This window comes from Lissotriton vulgaris, chromosome 4_1, assembly GCF_964263255.1.
Source record: "Lissotriton vulgaris chromosome 4_1, aLisVul1.2, whole genome shotgun sequence".
Lineage (NCBI taxonomy): Eukaryota > Metazoa > Chordata > Amphibia > Caudata > Salamandridae > Lissotriton > Lissotriton vulgaris.
Window position 1 is genome coordinate 988,109,594 of NC_141691.1, and position 21,588 is coordinate 988,131,181.

Below are 21,588 nucleotides of genomic sequence, written 5' to 3' on the forward strand. Positions count from 1 at the left end.
GAATGAATCAGCCTGCAGATTTCAAAGGACATTATTGTAGGCGATGTGGGTAAAACCCAGACTAACAAGGCACAAGTAGTTTTGCTGAGCAGTATAGAGTGCAGGCATGGTGAAAGGAGATGCGTGGAGGATGGGGGCGGGCTTGAAAACTGAAAGTACGGCCGGCCTGCGGCCGGCCATGAATAATTAGGGGAGGAGAAGCCCTTTGATGTGCTGGGCTGGCCCTGAATGCGCGTGCTTGTTCACGTGAACTTCATGAAAACCGCGGGGCTGAAAGCCCTTAGTTTGACGATGATTTTGGCCACTTGAATTCTTGTTCCCTCAATGCGCTTGCGCGCATTGTAGGTCACGAGACCTAAAAAGGGTTCCTTAAGCAGGGCCGGACTGGCCGTAGCGGGCACCGGGCAATACCCTGGTGCGCCGCATGGGGGGGGGGTGCGGTTTGGGGCCCTGGGCCGTTTTTGTTACAGGGCCAAATCGACCCTGTAACAAAATCGTCCGTCCCACTTTATTCCTGCAATACGTTACATTTTTTTAACTTGTCTTTTATTCTGCTCCATGCAGTACCCGAGAGTCGCTGTACTATCTGCTAATTACTATCTCCCTAATTACATCCCTGTTCACGGCCGTGAGGCCGTGCTTCAAAGGGATCCGCAGTCCCGCCCCTAAAAGCTTCTTTCCTGACTCCACTCTTCCCCTCCTCTTTACTTTCCTGGTTTTCTTTCCGTTCTCTCTTCGTATCCCCCCTCAGCCCCTCCTCTCTCTTTCTCTCTCTCTTGCTCTTTCACCCTCATTTCTCTCCAACTCTAGCCCTTCGTATCCCTTTCTCCCTCTATTTCTCTCCCCGACTCTATGGTCTCTGCCCTTTTCTACCACTCTCTTTTCTGTTTGGGTAGATCTCTGTGTGCCTGTGATGTCTCCTGCTCAGAGTTTCTTGTTTGTTTTGCTGCATGGTGATGTAATAGTTTATTTATTGCTGCAGTCATATGGTTAATATCTCCTTGGGCACAAATTCGATTTCACTGATTGATTAGTACATTGGTCTGCTCACTGTTGTTATACCCCAAAGCATGTAGAAATAGATACGTTTCCTCAGTTGGGCTTAGCGACTGCACCACCTAGAGGCTTTTCAGACGCTTCTGTTCATATAGTCTGACAGCAATAGCCTGTGCTTATCGTCTTGTGTTTTTGTTTCTCACAAGGACCGCAGCACGAGCGTTTGAGAGTGTGCAGTAGTTACCAGTGCCTGGGGTCAAACTTTTTGCAGTATGGTTACTTCCTGGGAATAATCGCATCACATTTGTGTCATACCAATGCTGTAAAAGTTGTGCTCTTTGTCATTCTTTGTTTCAGATGTACGAACCCCTCAGGATCCCAGCACTTACGTCATCTGCCACTCTGAAATTGCACAAAGTTGAAAGTGCTTACCATGTCAATGCTCATGTTCCTTTGAAGGGAGCCCTGAGGGCTCAAACTGTGAGGGTGATTCAGAGGGTCCCACCATTTCTTAACCTAGCCCCATTGTCCAGTTAGGTTTCGGTTTCGGCTGCGCGCATATCAAAAGCAGCACCGGATGCCCGTCAGCCACCTGTTTTCCTTATCTTGTTAATTACTTTCGGGTATTGCAAATACAGAATTTGTATGTGCTACCAGCTTATGCAGTATGGCTAAAAACTCGCTCTCTAATACATAAATATGTGCTCACTCTTTATCATGGAAAGTTTAAGGGTACACAGGTGTGTTGACTTTTCTAATTACACAGGGTATTTAAACGGGCACTTCTCCCAACACTGTCTCTTCTGTTCTGGACCAGGATACACGAGGGAACACTTTAACAGAGGAGGTGAGCTCGCCGTAGCTGACGCCTGAGACTTTGTTGTTTTATCCGTGGGGTGTACCTTGGGAATAGATTGCTGTTAGTCTAGCGACAGGATTCTCTCACGGGGAGGCTGTTTGTTCAGAATTTGTCATCAGTTTATCGATGTTCACTGTGGAGATGGACGCAGTGATTACGGAGTTTAGGACTCTGCCCTAGGGCGGTTTTCAGACTTAGGAAATGTATTTAACCACAGGGGAACGATTTGTGCTAGCAGATTGGGAATATGCCTATGAAGTGATATGGATTAGAAATAGGCCATAAAATGGCACTGCAACATAACTGGTATTTGGCCATAATATTAAGATGGGGTGTAGAGACCATAGAGCTAATGGGGTTGGTGTTGAGTCATGGACAGTGCTATAAATCGTGTAGTGCTTGTAGCTTCATAAGCTCACTGGCTTTCTCTCCTTTTGTCATACCCCACAGCCATCTGTTGCTTTGCGATCGGCCTCAGGCCGGCATTTCTCCTCCCCTAATTATTCACTGCATGGCCGGCCGGCACATCAAAGGCTGCTGCTCCCCATGCGTCTCGTCACCCTTCCTCCCTTGTTGTTCTTTGCCTGCTGGTTTATTTTGCAGACTGTAGTTTTGAGTAAGTACTATGCAAGCAGCTTGTTAGGTCTCGCCTGTCGATGCGCATGCGCATCGAGCAAGGCGAGAGTATTGGCACTTATCCGCTCTTTATCCACACTGCAAGGAATCGTGGCGATTCCTTGCAGTGCACGAGAAATTTAAGCTCAATGCGCATGCGCATTGAGCTTAAATGCGCGTGCACATGCCCCCAGCCGCCTACTCTCTCTCACAGCCTCCCCCAGCTCCGCCCCCTCACTACTTGATTGCACGGCCGCTAGGCCGTGCCTCCCCTACTCTCCTCCCCCCTCCTCCTCTCCTCCCCTGCCTGCCTGCCGCTAGGCCGTGCCTCCCCTACTCTCCTCCCCCCTCCCCCCTCCTCCTCCTACTCTCCTCCCCTGCCTGCCTGCCTGCCTGCCGTGTCGCACCTCTCCCCTCTCCGCCCCTCCCCTGCCCGCCGTGTTACGGTGAAAGGCTTGTTTCCGTTTGTCTCTCTCCTTTCAGGTATTCCCTTCCTGTATTCTTTTTCCTCGAGCTTTACAATATTTCTCCCAAGTGCCCCCACCTTCTACCTTTGTCCCTCAATTTAAACATTTTCCTTCGGCCTCCTTTTCAATTATGCTCCTCAATTTTCTGCCTTGAGGTTCAGTCGCCCCCTTCAATGGCCTTCCTCTCCTCGTCCTTCCTTCCTCTTGCCTCTCTCCTCCGTTCCCGGTTCCCACGCTGCCTGTCCCTGCCTCCTGCCTGTCTTTGGGGTCTCCGTCTTCTTTGGTTGTCCCTCCCCTTCCCGCCGTGTCGCATTTCTCCTCCCCCCTCCACTGGTCCCCGCAGCCTCCTCGAGTGAAGCCCCTGTCTGCGCCAGCCCTGCCTGTGAGTACCGCGTGCCTGCAGCAGCTCTCCGAATTCGACTGCCTCCTGCAGGCGACCCCTCCCTTACATGTTACTGCTCCATGTCTGTGACCGCATCGTTTCTCTCCGCCTGTGACTGCTCCTGCCTGCGATTGTTCGTTGACTGTAACTGGTCTCCAGTTGTGTGTGTGCGCTCTGTAACTGCTGCACACATGAGCCTGCTCCTGCGATTGCTTCCTGTCCGACTGTTTCTTGTGTTTGTTTAACAGTTTATTCTGACCAATTGATTTACAGTTCACATTCGGGATTTTAACAACAAAAGAACCGGGGGTCTATAACGGAGCTTCAAGTACTCCGAGCTGCTGCAAAACTCCTACATAAGTGAGTTAGGCGCTAATAGAGCTACATAAGTCTCTATATCAAAATGTGTGCCAGGACAAACCTGTCGAAGGACCTACTGAGATTGTTGGTAAGACCCGTACAGAGATGTGTTGGATTCCCATCAAATAGGTATGTAGATCAAGTGTTCTCATTTGGTCATCCAAAAATGGGGTGGTATGTCTCTTGATCAATGAGACCCATCCATCGCCCTTACTCAATTGGGTCGCACCATCAATCGCTAAGGTACCCATGAACAAATGATAAAGATGGGATCGAGTGCAGTGCAAAAATCAAAAGATGTGTGAGTTAAAAACAAGGGGTAAAAGGATCAATAGGCGAAGAACTCTAATGTAATTTGTCCTTTCCCTCAAACAAACAAGAACAATGCAGAGGAAGCAGTCTAAACATATAACTGCATATACAAGGCCAACATGTTTCAGCCGGTAGGGACAAGATCCCATGGCTTTCTTCAGGGCCAGAGTTCTAAGCATTAGCTACTGCATACATAAAGTGAACGTAACGACAATTTGTAAAGGATATACATAAATAGTCCAAAATCGTGTTCCTCTGTACCAAACCACATTCGGGATTTCACACGGTTTGCGAAGTTAGCTGGAAACTAAGTATATGCTGGGGCTTTGTCAGGTACATGCAAACGAGAGCAAACTTACTCAAAACACAACTCCAGACCTTCCTGAAGTAAAATCCTTGTCTGACTGGCGCAGAGTTAAAAGAGGCGAACGCGCTGTCGTCGTTTGCGTTCCAACTTAAATATATCGCGCCAAAAGATTAAAAGCAAAGAAGAGCTCACTCACGCGCACACACGCAAATAGTTGTAACTTTTACAGCGCGTGCCTCTTGAATTTACGTAGCAAATCTCGCGTCATTGTTGATAAAAAAACACATGCTCAATTATACTATATCCAATCCTGGCTGCCCCGCTACAGTATTTGCACTGAATTATTGCTCGCCCATGTCAGGCTTCGTTTAGCGCTTGCAAACGGATGTAGATTTAATATAATGTTACCCGTCTTCAGCCATGGTTCTTTCCTTCGCGTTTTGCCTCGTTGACTCTGCGAGAACCCCTTTAACTTCCACGGCTCAGAACCGGAACGCAGCAGCCAGTCGGATACCAAAAGCAAACAAAGCCATAATCGTTGTCGCCCCACCGTCGCTCTCTTCCACAGGTTTCCCATCTCTTCGGACATCCGCTTCCAGGAACATACAGTTTCCTCTTTTGGTCACCATATAGCAGTGGGAGTCTAATGCTAAGCCTGCCGCTGCGTTTGGGTTTGAAGTCGAGCAGGCTGTGATGTCCTCGCTTCCAGGCACTGTATCTGACCCTCGGGCGCTCTCTGCTAATAGCCAGTCAAGCCCCAGCACTGTCTGCTCTTATTTTTTTCTCACTCACCCTCACTCACCCTCACCCCCTCCCTCACCCTCACTCACTCACCCTCACTCACCCTCACTCACCCTCACTCACCCTCACTCACCCTCACTCACCCTCACTCACCCTCACTCACTCACCCTCAACCCCTCACCCTCACTCACCCTCACTCACTCACCCTCAACCCCTCACCCTCACTCACCCTCACTCACCCTCACTCACCCTCAATCCCTCACTCACCCTCAACCCCTCACCCTCACTCACCCTCAATCCCTCACCCTCACTCACCCTCACTCACCCTCAATCCCTCACTCACCCTCAACCCCTCACCCTCACTCACCCTCAATCCCTCACCCACACTCACCCTCAATCCCTCACCCTCACTCACCCTCAATCCCTCACCCTCAATCCCTCACCCTCACTCACCCTCACTCACCCTCAACCCCTCACCCTCACTCACCCTCACTCTCACTCACCCTCACCCCCTCACCCTCCACCCTCACTCACCCTCAACCCCTCACCCACCCTCAACCTCAACCCCTCACCCTCACTCACCCTCACCCTCACTCACCCTCACCCTCACTCACCCTCACCGTCACTCACCCTCACTCACCCTCACCATCACTCACCCTCACCCTCACTCACCCTCACTCACCCTCACCCTCACTCACCCTCACCCTCACTCACCCTCACTCACCCTCACCCTCAACCCCTCACCCTCACTCACCCTCACTCACCCTCACCATCACTCACCCTCACTCATCCTCACCCTCACTCACCCTCACCCTCACTCACCCTCAACCCCTCACCCTCACTCACTCACCCTCACTCACCCTCACTCACTCACCCTCAACCCCTCACCCTCAACCCCTCACCCTCACTCACCCTCACTCACTCACCCTCAACCCCTCACCCTCACTCACCCTCACTCACCCTCAACCCCTCACCCTCACTCACCCTCACTCACCCTCACTCACTCACTCACCCTCAACCCCTCACCCTCACTCACCCTCAACCCCTCACCCTCACTCACCCTCAACCCCTCACCCTCACTCATCCTCAATCCCTCACCCTCACTCACCCTCAACCCCTCACCCTCACTCACCCTCAATCCCTCACCCTCACTCACCCTCAACCCCTCACCCTCACTCACCCTCAACCCCTCACCCTAACTCACACTCACCCTCACTCACCCTCACTCACCCTCAACCCCTCACCCTCACACAGTGCAATAGGTCTCGGAGCATTTGAGTTAGAGCTTTTAGAAATGTTTATGGCTTTTTTTTTTAATTCTTTAGCATTGGCTACAGGAAACAAAAATGCTAAAGATTTACAAAAAAACCCATAAACAATTCTAAAAGCACTAACTCTAATGCTGCGAGACCTATTGCATTTCCAATGCTTGTTTTTAATGCTGCTGCGCCTACTTCATCACACTGAGGGTGGAATTTTTTCTGCTAATGCTGTTCAGTAAAAATGAGCTCATTGTAACACAGGAAAAGGCAGCTGTGTGAGCCCAAACCCATCTCCAAAACGCGTGGGTGCCAAAAGCTCAATTTCACAGCCTCTATCCGACAGGTGCTCTTCTATTACGACTTTCCAGATTAAAATATAAACAAGCATTTGCAATGCAGTAGGCCTCGCAACTGCGAGTTTTGGAGCTATTGGTATTGTAAATGGTATTGTAAATGGCAATGCCTTTTATTTACGTGTTAGTTTTCACAACATCAATAAAAGGCATTGTCATTTACAATGCCAATAGGTTAAACTCTTGCAAATGCGAGACCTATTGCATTGCAAATGCTTGTTTGTTATGGCTAGGGATGGGGGGATAGGCCAAAGGCGTGTGGAGGTAGGGGGTGGGGAATAGTACCTGAATTACAACGGGAGCAGAAGAAGGACTCTATTTAGAATTAATCCCTCTGTGCTTGGTCTGTGCACCACACAGATGAATGGAAGTGACACCTGGCCAATTAGGAAGTAGCAAAAAAGAGTAGCAATCAAGCCAACCGAATGGTAATCAATGGGTGTAGACTCTAAGACCTTTACTGCAAATAATACCCATCGCAGCAATAGCGTATGCGCATGACCTAAAAGTGAGCATCCGGTGGTAAGTTTTAATCGGGCACCCTGCTCCAAAAATTAAACAAAAATGGAAAACTGCACAGTAATACAGAACAAAGACAAACAAATAGCCTGATTTCAGGAAACCGGTGTAACATAGGCCTTCTATCAAAAATGGAAAGACACTTGCAGTAGAAAGGGGATGGCAGCCACTAGCTGGTGGTTGTCAGAGAAAGACATTTGTTGGGCACCATAAGAACGCACACGGGGAATCTTGACGCCCTGCAGTACTCAGCAGGATGGCAGGGTAGCATTCCACGAGTCAGTGGGAATTCGCGGAAGGGGCTGGTCTCCTTTTCACGGATGGTTCCGGCTGCTGAAAGTTCAGGGATTGGGGTCACATTGATAGTGCTGTTGGTCTGCGATTTGAATGCCATCTTCCTGAGCAGTGCACATATACGTGTGGATCAATGTTTTAAGTCCTGCACATGCAGAAACCTAGGCAACGCTATGCATGCCCACAAATTGAAAACAATATAAAATGTGCTCCCTTCCCAGCTCCTTTCTTTTATCGTGTGTTTCCTTTGAGGCCCGCTTAGTTTGCTCATATTTTAGTTTGCCTGCACATTTTGGGAGCTTTGCCTCACACACACGTTACGCTTGGCACGTTTATTTTTGTCAATCTGTGGATATTACCTGCACACCTACGTGTTCAGTATAATGAAGATAATCTGTGATTCAACTGTTAATCTGTTGTGTGCTACCTTGAAACCTGACCCGCTCCTGTCAGGAAAACATTATCCACAAATTGATGTGTACAAACTGTCACATGCCTCAAGATGCACCACTGCTCATCCCCATAAGGTGCAATCATTGAATAACTTATTTTAAGTGATTATTTTTTATACAGCTTTTTTCAATTTAACTGATTTCAAAGTACATCAACAAATTATCCACAATAATAACAATAACACAAAAGGTTCATTTGACACATTTCTCGTGCACCATGAAATGTAAATGTGATAATTTTCTCTTGACTTTCTAATATTCGTGAATTCAACATGAAGTTTCCAATGCCATGTTCGCAATGCATTTTGGGAATCCCTTTGTCAAGGGAAACTCTACAGATAACAAATAATCCATGTATTTAACCATACTATAACAACAAAAAGTTTAAGAACTTCCCAAGCTATTTCATCATCGTCAAGTTGACTCCATTAGTTCATGCTGTTGCTCAAGAGCACTTGCGTACACCATAAAAATGTGTTGTGTGTTGGTGTTGCCTCCATCATAAACATATTCCCAAGTGAGTGCTCCACGTATCCCACAAAACCTGGAGGTCTTTATTTTCATGCTACATTTTTCCATGTGCCACCGCTTCACATCTAAACACCCATGTGCTGAAAACATGCCGCTTTAAGCAGAACACCTTAAACAAATTAAAACCTACCCGGTAATCACATGAACCATCAATATTGGTATTATAAGTTTCCCTGCAATGCAAAAAAAGGTATAATTCAGTACCAGCCCTATAACTAGCGGCCTTTCTATGCACGAAAGCTGAAAAACACTTTTGCAAACAGCAGTCGATACAAGCGCGTTGCCAGTCAATCAAAAGCACTGTGTGCCGCCGTATTCTAAATAAAGTGGCATGAGCCACACGTTAATAATTAAAAACTAACAAACATGACCCCATTTCTATCCTTTTGGTGACTCTCCAACTTACTTTTACGAAAACTGCTACTGCGTGTCATGCTTTCACATCCTAATTGTTCAAACGATCTGCCCGACTGTGATCTTGTTTAAATGAAAAGTGTGCCTGCTTCTGAACAACATGACTTAGTGCTCAATAGACAAGGAAAACACTCTGTCGCATTAAAAACAAGCATTGGCCGCGCAGCGGTAAAGCTGCACAGCCGTGAAAGGATCATCTGCATTTTAAAAAAAAAGGCATCCTGCAACAAACATAACCAGCACCGCCTCTCCCCTACCTCCTCCACCGCCCAGGAACTCACAGGAATGACGGCACAAACGAAACAAAAAAAAAAAACGGGGACTCCCTGACCTGCCTCATGGTTGCCAAGGCGATATTTCTAAAAATATTGTCATGCTACCGTAAGGCAGGTCATGGAGTCCTCGAGAGGCGGGATCCAGAGCAGACGCATCTGCTAAACAGGAGCTTTTTCCAATGGCAGGCCTCCGTTTCCAGAGGCCTGCCAATGGAAAAAAGGGGCGTGGCTTCACGCCATACTGAAATCCCCTGCTCACAGTATCTCTTTGCCTGCAGCAGGGCATGCCCTGCAATGCAGGCTTCGACCTAAAAACATTTAGGCATTGAGGATGAGTGAAGAAATCTATTTCACCAGCTGTGGAGAATGAGTTCACCTGACAGCAGCTGACCTCAGACGTGAGGGTTATAGGTGTGGATTAAGAGAAGGAGCAGAAATCGTTCACATCGGTGTCATTCTCACCTCCTTGCCCCAGAGAGCAGATGAGCACTAGAATGAGCAGGCCATCAAATATCAGTCCTCTGAACTGTGCAATCCAGTGGCTGGGATCTATTCCTAGGAACTTTTAAAGGTGGCTTTGCATCTCTCAAACAATACCTCTCAGTGCCACATAATTACATGCCACACAATTACACTCTACTGAATACAACATACACTCCACACGATACCACTCAGTGCCACATAATTATATGCTACATAATTACACTGCGCTCAACGCAACATACACTCCAAATACCACTCAGTGCCACATAATTACACACTACATAATTACATTTTACTGAATGCAACACACACTCCACACAATACCACTCAGTGTCACATAATTATATGCTACATAATTACAATGCAACATACACTCCAAACAATACCACTCAGTGCCACATAATTGCACGCCACACAATTACTCTACTGAATACAACATACACTCCTCATAATATCATTCAGTGCCACATTATTATATGCTACATAATTACACTGTGCTCAATGCAACATACGCTCCAAATACCACTCAGTGCCACATAATTACCCGCCACATAATTGCACTACACTCAATGCAACATCCACTCCAAATACCACTCAGTGCCACATAGTTACACGCCACATAATTACACTGCACTCATTGCAACATACTCTCCAAATACCACTCAGTGCCACATAATTACATGCCACATAATTACACTCTACTACATGCAACACACACTCCACACAATACCACTCAGTGCCACATAATTATATGCTACATAATTACACTACACTCAATGCAACATACACTCCAAACAATACCACTCAGTGCCACATAATTACATGTCACATAATTACACTATCTATCTATCGTCCTCATTTTATCTATCTATCGCCCTCACTCTAGTTATCGCCCTCCCTCTATCTATCGCCCTCACTTTATCGCATCATCATAGCATCACTCAGCACCACCACAGCATCACTCGGTGGCACCACTACATCACTATGCGCTACCACAGCATCACTGAACGCCACAGCATCACTCGTCGCCACCACAGCATCAATCTGTGCAACCATTCAACAACAACTGGTTCAAATATGTTCTCTCAATGTTTCAAGCTTTATTACAAGTGTCCCAAAAAAGTTAATATTTCACTTCTGTTCTTGGATTTTTATCACAATAAAATACACTGAACATAATCTTCACAAAAGTTATTTACAAAAATGTAAACTATTGCCATTATAAATTACAATCAATTTTATTTAAGTATTAATTATTTAAAAAAAATTAAAAGCCATTGTTATTTGTAATATCAATACATCTAAGTCACGTAAATTCAACACATATTGCATTACAAATGCTATAGGTGTCACATTTGCGAAAGTTATAACTATTGGCATTGTAAATGGCAAAGCTATTAATTTCGCTATTTTCAAAACCAACACATAAATACAAAAATTGTCATTTACAATACCAATAGCTCAAACTTTCCTAATGCGAGACCTATTGCATTACAAATGCTTGTTGTTGTGGTCATGGAATGTTTTTCAGCTGTCACAGTAAGTATACCCTCCTATGTCGAAGCAACATTTTCCTTTAAGTGGTTGTCTAGCGAATCCGTCGCTGCACTATGCCAGGGGAAATGGTCAGACCCTGTTCAGGTCCCAAATAGTGGCACTGGAGGCAAATCATTTAAATGCCCCCTGAAATATTTTTGCTATTATTTGTTTTGTGATATTTTGTCTCAAATTTGGTTCCACACTTAACTTGAGGCCGATAAGGACAGCTCACCCCTGATAAAAGGGCATATAGTAATTTTTAATGGTCATTCCTTAACTTTGATTCTTTCTAATTCTTTAGGCTGTTGCTATCCTCACTGCAACCTATCCAGTCGGACACATGCCATATGGCTGGTTGACAGAAATCCGAGCGGTCTATCCTGCATTTGACAAGGTTTGTTATATAAATGTATAAAACATATGTAAGTGTTGCAGCCCCGCTCTTGTAGCCTTGTAATGTGTGAAATGAAAGGTCATTTGCTTTTCACACTTGCAAGGGCAATTTGTTTCTAAATTACTTAATCTAAATGAAGTGTGGATCTAATTGAGTGGCATCATTTACTTCATTCCACATGGAATTAGCTAGGTGTTCTGTTTTCCAGGCAAATTGCAAACATTTGAGGATGGTCCTGCTATTTATCCACTCCCACCATTTATTGTCGGATATTAAAATCCCCTTTTATCTGCTCAAGCACCTTAGCAGATTCCCAATTGTCTACTAAAGAATCACTTTCTCCTACCTATTAGTATTTCCAGATAGCCTCATCCAAAAAGTTGTAGAGTGTGCATGCCCTCCTAACCATGATTCCAAACTCGTATCCCTATCTTCCAATGTCTGATGGGCTGAGGATGGTCTCCAAACCCCTTACAGAGGCATTGGGGCTATCTGTGCGTAAACGACCAGCTCTGCAATCACAATAGAGAAGGAAAAAAGACTTTATGTGGGCCACTATAGAGAAGAGAGTTCAGTGACTGTCCAGCCACCCAATCCACCAGGAGCAAGTTGTCCATTGAGTACATTGGCTCTCCTCCAAGAACCGCTCCAACCTTTGCCACCTCAGCAAGCATGACAGCCAAGGTCCTAGAGGTGGAACTATAACTTGTGCAACCATGTCTCCACTTTTGTGTGGACATTACAACCAGCCGCGGTCCATGCAGGTAAACAGGGGAGTGACGGTGGGCCCGGTGAGGGGGCATTTCGAGGGACGATGCCGTTCCTCGAAATCCCCCCTCACCTCGCCCCACCACCCACTGCTGTTACCTGCACAGAGCTGATTTCAACCCTACGTGTTGCATTTTGTACATTGTCTTGATTTACACTACAAAATGTAAACCCTCTGAAACTTTAAAAAGGAATCGTACGAGGATGGTCTTTGCAGGGAAAGGGCATTGCTTTGAAAATCACCCCAATTGCTTATTTTTAAGACGTGCAAGGGTATGCACACAGCTTTTCTGCTGTATTTTTTAAGAATGGACTTGGTGCTAAAAGCATTCATCCCACAGACTCTAGCTGTAAGTGTGGGGCAACAAAAAGAAACAGGAAGTTGAGCTAAACTTAAATTCTTCCCAACTGCAGTTACATACATATCATTCACGTCTGACATTATACAAGAAATATAAATAGTTTTTATTTTTCGACTTGTGGTCAGATAAGAAGTTGTTGTTCAGTGTTAGAGAGCTGGATTGTCGTCAGTGTGATTACTTAATGGGCAGTTAGTGTTTGTTAATTTCAGTGAGCTGGAAGCACAGTGACGTGTGGCCGGGGGTGCGGTGAGGAGGGATGGAGGGGGGTCCATGGGTGGCAGATCTGGTCAGAGTCACCTGGCCAGTTTTAGTCCTGTCCTAGTCACCCTATCCACCCAAAGCACTCTGGGACAGGTCTGTGTGTTACAGTCGAATATTAAAATGTTGTTCTTGACGAAAAGATATTTTTATTTCTGAGGCAATGCAAGAGTTTTTTTTTATTTCGGAGTTTATTTAGCAAATCAGAACTGGAATAAGGATCGAGGGAAGCTTATGGAAATTGATTGAGTAAAGGCATATGTTTCTTTACATCACACATTAGTAACAAGTAGATGTCAGATAAAAACACTGGGCAGGAAAACGTATTTTACTATATTAATGGGGCATGGAGCCATTGTTAGCATTTATAAGAAATAGTCTGATTAAATCATGATTTTCAGAATTCTGTGGGAGGAGCAGGAGGGAGCACTATGTAACTTTGATTCCAGGTCTCAAACTCTCAAACAATGATACGTTTTTGAGTTTTGTGAAGTATCCAATGTCTTCTTATTGTACTCTCACTTTTAACTTTACATGCATTTCAATGAGACTTAAAAATTACATAATTTTTAGGGAGATGTAAACAAAATTCTGGGGCTTTAAAAAATGGCACTTAAAACCTAAAAAATTATCAGAATTCAGAATTCTAGAATCCTTTGTACCTATTTTTTAGCGTCTGGCTAGAGCTATTGTAAGCTGCCTGTTAGAAGTGCTAATGTCATCAATACAGGGGCACAGTGTGTTGGGAATGGTTACCCAAATGCAGAGAGTTGCTATAGTCATTTTCTGCTTTAGAAATTCTCATGAATGGATTAATGAAAAGACCCTGTGACTACGTCTGTGTATAACAAGCTTGTATTACGATACAAGATAGATGTTATTAGGACCTGAAAGTCCCCTGCACGGTGCCAGAGGTGAGTCCCAGCCCTGAGTTCTCTAGCTGCATGGATATCTGAACCCCTGGTAATGATCTTTGGTCAAGAGCGGATATTTATAATGCATGTGTACCATGACCTAGGCGTGTCTCATGGTAATGCATTCTTGTTGGACTGGGAGGGGTACATTAAAAACATAGTGGTGGCAGGATTCCACGTTTGTGTTTCATAGTGATCAGTAGTGTGAACAGGCTTTTTCACCTGTATCATGGGAATGGTGCCTACTGGAGAACTTATGTAAAGTTCTCTAGTTGTGTACTTAATTTGCCCGTGGCCGGCATATTATGTGTATTGTGCTGGATACCTCTGTATGTGTGCTGGGATGTGTGTGTGCCAGTGTATGGCACATAACATGGAGGTCTGTGGGTTCTGGCCTCAGGCCTGAAGTGGCTAGGAGAGTTGAAGAGTGCAACCCCCAGACAGGAGATGTGCATTGCTGATATTTCTAAGGGCTTGGGTCCGAGCACTCGCTGAAGGAAGGGGAGCAAACCATTGTCTATGTACATCAAAGGTCTCTTTGCATCCAGGAAGAGTTACTGGTCAGTGAGGCCTGGGCTTATTGTAAGGGATGCTAGTGAGCCAGCCTTGAGAGACTGGATATTATTTAGTGCGTTGCCTCTGTGCTTTGTGTACTTATCTTGATTAAATAAAAGCAAGCATTTTACTGGCCAATCACCTGATTGAAGTTACTGTTTGCACTTTGAGTCTTGCGCCTGTGTATGCCTGACACTGACATCCCCTCGAAAAATGCTAGACTGCCCGACCCGCGCTACCACTGAGAGTCAAGTGCTGAAAGGGAAAGTACATGGCTTGGTTTCTCTGGACCAGTAGCATGTGAGGCCCTGGGATATCAGGAGCAAAATGCTTCAACCCCATGGTTGGGCCCAGTAACACTTTCTTGCCCGGTCGCCCTCTGAAAGAGGTTTTGACAGATATGTTGGAATTGGCAATATTTTTTAATTTTATTTTATACTGTGTAAGACAGATAGCACATGTGTCATGGCACCGCTGTTTTTTTCATAGTTAACATTGAGAGTTGCCTCTGTCCCCCCCACGGGAACTGGGAAATTGACATATTGGTCCGAAGCAGGGCTGAGTGCGCAAATAAATGTACTTTGCATATTGCACAAAAATTACATTGAGACCGTCTTGGTTGAGTGTGTTCTAATAACAAGAGTTCTTTGGACTCCCCATGTGCATGCGAAGTGCAAGTATATTCGGCACTTCAGACAAAACAGCATTTGACTGCTCCAACACTCTCAACAGATATAAAAATAGGCACAATTCAGTGCTTCACAGGGGATAGAATGCAATTGAATGTCTAAACTCGCTTTCTTGTTTCTTCTTTCTCCAGAATAACCCTAGCAACAAATTGGAGAACAGCAGCAGCAGTGCAGTATCTAGCACACACATCAAGAAATTCACCTTTGTCTGCATGGCTCTGTCCTTAACGGTAATGAGGCTTTCCTTGCTTTTATAAGTTGGGGGAGGAATAGCGAGTGTGGGGAGAAGTGGCTTGTCATACAGACTGATGGAAGCAGTTACGAAAACCAGGTAACAATGATACTGTATGTCAGGTTTTGTTTTTTGTCAATGTCACGTGGGCAATGTTTAACATTTTAGAGCAGTGTTGCATCAGTTAACACTGTAATCTGCACATGCTTTTTAGTTTTCTTGTGAGGCAGAATTGATTGATAAAGTCTTTGTTAGTTATGGATCTTAGTCTTGTCAAAGTCCCCACCTTTCCAAACTTCATAGGAAGGTACTTAAGGGATATGCAGTAATATTTTGAACCTGTGCACTCCCTGCTTACATACAGGTTACTGAAATGCTGTCCTATTTTTATTGTAACTTAATGTTTGGTGCTGAATACCTTTTTTCGAAATTATTTCAGGGACAGTTTGATTGTCCATCACCCCTCAACATATTTATAATTAATATTCATCCACTCTTCATTTATTGGTGTTATTGTAATAAGGCTGAATGGATGATTCTTCTATAGGATGGCAATCTTACAATTCAGTTGCCATTTCCTCACCCCTTGTACTTCTAGTCTCTGCCTAATCACTGCACAGATAGACTCACATGATGATACAAGAATATTCTTTATTTCATCATACCACATTTGTAAAGATTCATTCAAATTGCACTCCGTAGGGCGATCCTCGAGAAGCATTGTGTTTCACAAGGCTCCACTGCCTTGCTCAAGGTGTTAACATGCATACCTATGTTTATTTTTAAAATGTTTTTACTGACCAAGCACCAATGTGAACGCAAGTGGGCACTCAAAAGATTAAGAAATGGAGGGGTTATTATTGCCAACCAGAACCCATTATTCTATTATTTAAAATATACTTGACATTCTTATACTATGTCAAATATGTATCATGGTGTCTTCGAATGTATTAATCAGATGCAAATGAAGTTGATAAAATTATATCGAAATAGATTTGAAGTCTTGGAGGTTTGGAAGATAATGATTGACACACAGGTCGGAAGGGAGTTTGCGCCTCAGTTGTTGTAGCTCATTGGGAGCTAACCTGTGTGTCTCACTGCACCAACGGTTGTGTGTCGATTTCTCCACTGATGGCAACCCAGGACTCACTGTGTATGGGATCTGCCTCTGATCCTGCTGCTGCCTCATGTTGATCCAGAGATGGTAGCGTGGTGAGTGCACGAGCTTGAGCATATCCAACATTAACCTACTTAGTTGGAATGTTGCTGGACTGGCTACCAAAATTAATCTTGATGGATGGCTGTCCTTTGTTAAAGGCTATGATATTGTGCTCGTGCAGGAAACATGGGCCACAACTGAGGTTTTGTGTGATGGATTCTCATGTTTTTATTTCTCAGCCACTCCTTCTCCAGTGGGTCGGGTTTAAGGGCGAATAGCAGCCTGGTTTAAGGCGAATATCGGCTGCAAGATTCATCCCATAGTAACTGGAACAGACATGCTACAAGCCTTTGATCTAAATTGGGCAAATAAGCTCAGGATTTACGTAGTGAACGTCTACAACAATCTCTTTTCAGAACGGTTTAAATAGCTTTTTGAGGTTCTGTTTTTTTTGATTGGCTCTTTTTCAGATAGGGAATCCCAAGGCAGTAGACCTTTTAACCTAATACTGGCAGACGATTTTAATTCCAAACTGGGTGTACTGCCATCTAATTCACCAGCAATTTTCAATCCCCTCCTTATGGAAGCAGATCTTGATGCCATTGGACGTCTATAGGATAACGTTGGGATTACCCTATTGCACCTTTTAAGTATAATTCCCAATTGTGAAGAAATAGACTTTTCACATTTGGTGTCACTGGACTCACAATTTAAAATCACAACTTATGGTAAGGTTGGATTTTAAATTACAGTTTGGCAGATTCCAAACTTTTAAACAGTTGGCATTTATTTAATTAGGCTATTTGGTGCCTGTTGCCTATCTCCGTTCAGTTTGGGTTGGGTGACAGCTTGGCTCCATGTATTCCCTCTAGACAACCCCACACAAGGGGAGCTTAGTTTGGTCTTGATGGACCATACTGGGAGATGGGAGGGAGGAGCTGAGCACAACCTCAGAATTACACTTGAATAGGCTGTGTCCTGTCCAAACACAAAGGGCTGCATACCCCTTGTAGTGAGTCTGGAGCCAGGGCATGAATGGAGGACCTCTGTGTCTTTCAAATCCTTCTTTGACGACTTCCCCACTTAAAAGGCACACCTGGGTATAAGTACTACCTCTCCGACACCAAAACTACAGTACACTTTTGGACCTGTGACCACTCTGCCAGGAAGAAGAACTGCTGTGCCTCTGGAAGGACTGCCACTCTGCTGGACTCATGCCTTGATGTGCTCTCGCCTTGCTGAGTTGCCCTGTAGCCTGTGTTTCGCCTGTCTGGTTGAGAAGGACTGGAACTGCATCAGTTGTACCCAGAGTGACTCCAAGGGCATGCCTCGTGATTGAAGTCTCAGGGATACAAACGGCTTCCAACTATCTGCATCTGCATTTAGACTGTGCAAGCTGTGAGTCTCCCCTGCCAACTTGTGACACCCCAGCCCTGGAGCCTGGAAAGGTGCTTTTTAAAGCTAACCCACGCATCCTCATCGGAACCGGCACTTCTTCGCCTTTGTGTGGATTGGAACCGGCACATCCTCGTTGAATCGTTAAACGGAGCAGGCACATCGTACTTGGAACCAGCGCATCGGCTTCGAAACCGTCGCAACACTTGCTGTGAGAACAGTAGCTGCTCATCGCCTTTAGAAACAGTGCACAGAGAACCGACACATCCCTGCCATTGCGCGGAGAATCTTGACCTATCTCGCCCACTGCGTGGCTTGGCACCAACGCAGCACTTTGGCTGCACTCAGTATCATCTTTGATGCTAGCCCGGATTGAGGTACTGTTGTCAGCTGGCCTAAGTGGGACTCTGTATCTGTCCCACACTCCATTGTTGGTGGCCTGAACTTTTTACTTTACCCGGTCCGGTGCGACCAGATATCCCATGTAAGCGCTAATTGCTTCTAAGTGCTATTTCACAGTTTATTCTTTGAAAATTCATATATTGACTTCTACTTGTTGGATTTTTGTTGTTTTTGGTCTTGTTTTATTTGTACAAGTATCTGTTTTTAGGTCTTGCGCCTAGCGTTGCAGTGCGCAGCACGAGACATTTAGTAGGTAAAAATGGGGTTTCAGAAGCTGACCTAGGAATGGCACATGCACAAGCGGGTGCTTTTCCTTTTGTGGCACGCTATTGGGCTTTGCGTGCGTGTTTTTACCAAGAGAGCGCTCAATAGGCCAAAGGCGGGCGCATTGCTCCGCCCATGGCCTATTGGTGTCTTACGCACACCGGCCATCATGTGGTTTCAATTATCGTGCCCAGACACGGGCGCGATAATTGAAACCACATGGCTCGCAGTGGAGCGCGTGCGCGCACCACTCGCAGGCTTGTTCTTTTTTTTTATGCATTTCTCAGGGAAGCAACTAAATGAAAGAAGCCGTGTTTTGTTTGGCGCCACTTTCACACCTTCCAGGATAGCGATGTTTATAAAACAACGTCTACCTATTTTTATGTGGTTGGCAGACGGTTAATTCGTTAAGCTTCACAGCAGACACCATTCGTAGCATATACATTGTCCCCCATGGAGGTTGCTTTGGTCAGCGCCCTTCCTTCCAGAATCACCTGTCGCAGATACCCAGACTGTGTCTGATTCCTCGGAAGGCAGATCTGCTCTTTAAGTAAAGTCAACAGCAAGGGCTTTTCAAAATCTGCAGGAAGACACCAGCAGCCGCAACAGGCACCACATTTCAGTGTTTTCAAGACCTGTTCTAAGTGAATGGAAGTAACCTTGATGACAGCAATGGGACTAGTGCTGATGACAATTAAAATAGCGCTGATGATACCAGTGGGAATAGTGCTCCTGACAACAATGAGAAAAGCACTGATGATAACAATGGGACTAGTGCCAATGCCAACAATGAGAATAGCACTGATGATAACAATGGGACTAGTGCAGATGCGAACAATGAGAATAGCGCTGATGATACCAATGGGACTAGTGCTCATGACAACAATGAGAATAGCGCTGGTGATACCAATGGGACTAGTGCCAATGCCAACAAGGAGAATAGCGCTGATTATACCAATGGGACTAGTGCTGATGCCAACAATGATAATATCACTGATGATAACAATGGGACTAGTATTGATGCCAACAATGAGAATAGCACTGATGATAACAATGGGACTAGTGTCGATGCCAACAATGAGAATAGCACTGATGATAACAATGGGACTAGTGCCGATGCCAACAATAAGAATAGCACTGATGATAACAATGGGACTAGTTGCCATGACAACAATGAGAATAAGACGGATGATAACAATGGGACTAGTGCCCATGACAACAATGAGAATAGCACTGATAACCATGGGACTAGTGCCCATGACAACAATGAGAATAGCACTGATGATACCAATGGGACTATTTCCGATGGCAACAATGAGAATAGCGCTGATGATACCAATGGGACTAGTGCCCATGACAACAATGAGAATAGCGCTGATGATACCAATGGTACTAGTTCCAATGCCAACAATGAGAATATAACAATGGGACTAGTGCCGATGCTAACAATGAGAATAGCGCTGATGATACCAAGGGCACTAGTGCTGATGCCAACAATGAGAATAGAGCTGATGATAACATTTGGACTAGTTCCAATGCCAACAACGAGCATAGCGCTGATGATAACATTGGGACTAGTGCCGATGCCAACAATGAGAATAGCGCTGATGATACCAATGGGACTAGTGCCCATGACAACAATGAGAATAGCGCTGATGATACCAATGGTACTATTGCTCCTGACAACAATGAGAATAGCACTGATGAATACAATGGGACTAGTGCCCATAGCAACATTGAGAATAGCACTGATGATAACCATGGGACTAGTGCCGATGCCAACAATAAGAGTAGCACTGATGATAATAATGGGACAAGTGCCGATGCCAACAATGAGAATAGCACTGATGATAACAATGGAACTAGTGCCCATAACAATAATGAGAATAGCACTGATGATAACAATGGGACAAGTGCTGATGCCAAGAATGAGAATAGCACTGATGATAACAATGGAACTAGTGCCAATGCCAACAATGAGAATAGCGCTGATGATAACAATTGGACTATTGCTCATGACAGCAATGAGAATAGCACTGATATCCATGGGACAAGTGCCCATGACAACAATGAGAATAGCACTGATGATAACAATGGGACTAGTGCTGATGCCAACAATGAGAATAGCACTAATGATAACAATGGGATTAGTGCTGATGCCAACAATGAGAATAGCACCGATAACCATGGGACTAGTGCCCATGACAACAATGAGAATAGCGCTGATGATACCAATGGGACTAGTGAAGATGCCAACAATGAGAATAGCACTGATGGTACCAATGTGACCAGTGCCGATGCCAACAATGAGAATAGCACTGATGATACCAATGGGACTAGTGCCCATGACAACAATGAGAATAGCGCTGATGATACCAATGAGACTAGTGCCGATGCCAACAATAAGAATAGCACTGATGATAACAATGGGACTAGTGCCCATGACAACAATGAGAATAGTCTTGATGATAACAACGGGACTATTGGTGATGATAACAATGAAAATAGCATTGATGATAACAATGGGACTAGTGCTAATGACAACAATGAGAAAAGCACTGATGATAACAATGACTATAGCTCTGATGATAACAGTGAGACTAGTGCTACAGAACAGTGAGAATAGCGCTGATGACAACAATGAGACTAGTGCTGATGACAACACTAATGACAACAACGAAAACAGTGCTGATGATAACAATGAGATTAGTGCAGATGACAGCGAGACTAGTGCCGATGACAATAAGACTAGTGCCGATGACAACGAGACTAGTGCCGATGACAACAATAAGAATAGCGCTGATGATAACAGGACTAGTGCAGATGGCAAAACTACATGATTAAGAGACTGCTACTCAGGGTCCGCACTGCTCATTCATAGGAAACACTGCCCTAGACTCACATGCCTCTCATCAGTGTGCACACTGGTCTTTCTCCTTATTCCTCCAACAGATTCTAGCACATTATTACATGTTAACACCTTGGCTGCTCAGGAGATTTTTCTCCTGTGCTGACATTCTATGAGTTCTATTGTT

General features: G+C 45.0%; 1 protein-coding gene across 1 annotated transcript in view; it reads left to right on the forward strand.

Moving 5' to 3' along the window:
* Positions 1 to 21,588, forward strand: part of ANKH (ANKH inorganic pyrophosphate transport regulator) — a 508,089-nt gene that overhangs the window by 370,882 nt on the left and 115,619 nt on the right. Inside the window, exons 7-8 of the mRNA XM_086965246.1 lie at positions 11,463 to 11,555; positions 15,233 to 15,331. Of these exons, the coding sequence (XP_086821372.1) occupies positions 11,463 to 11,555; positions 15,233 to 15,331 (192 nt within the window). The remainder of the gene's footprint in view (positions 1 to 11,462; positions 11,556 to 15,232; positions 15,332 to 21,588) is intronic.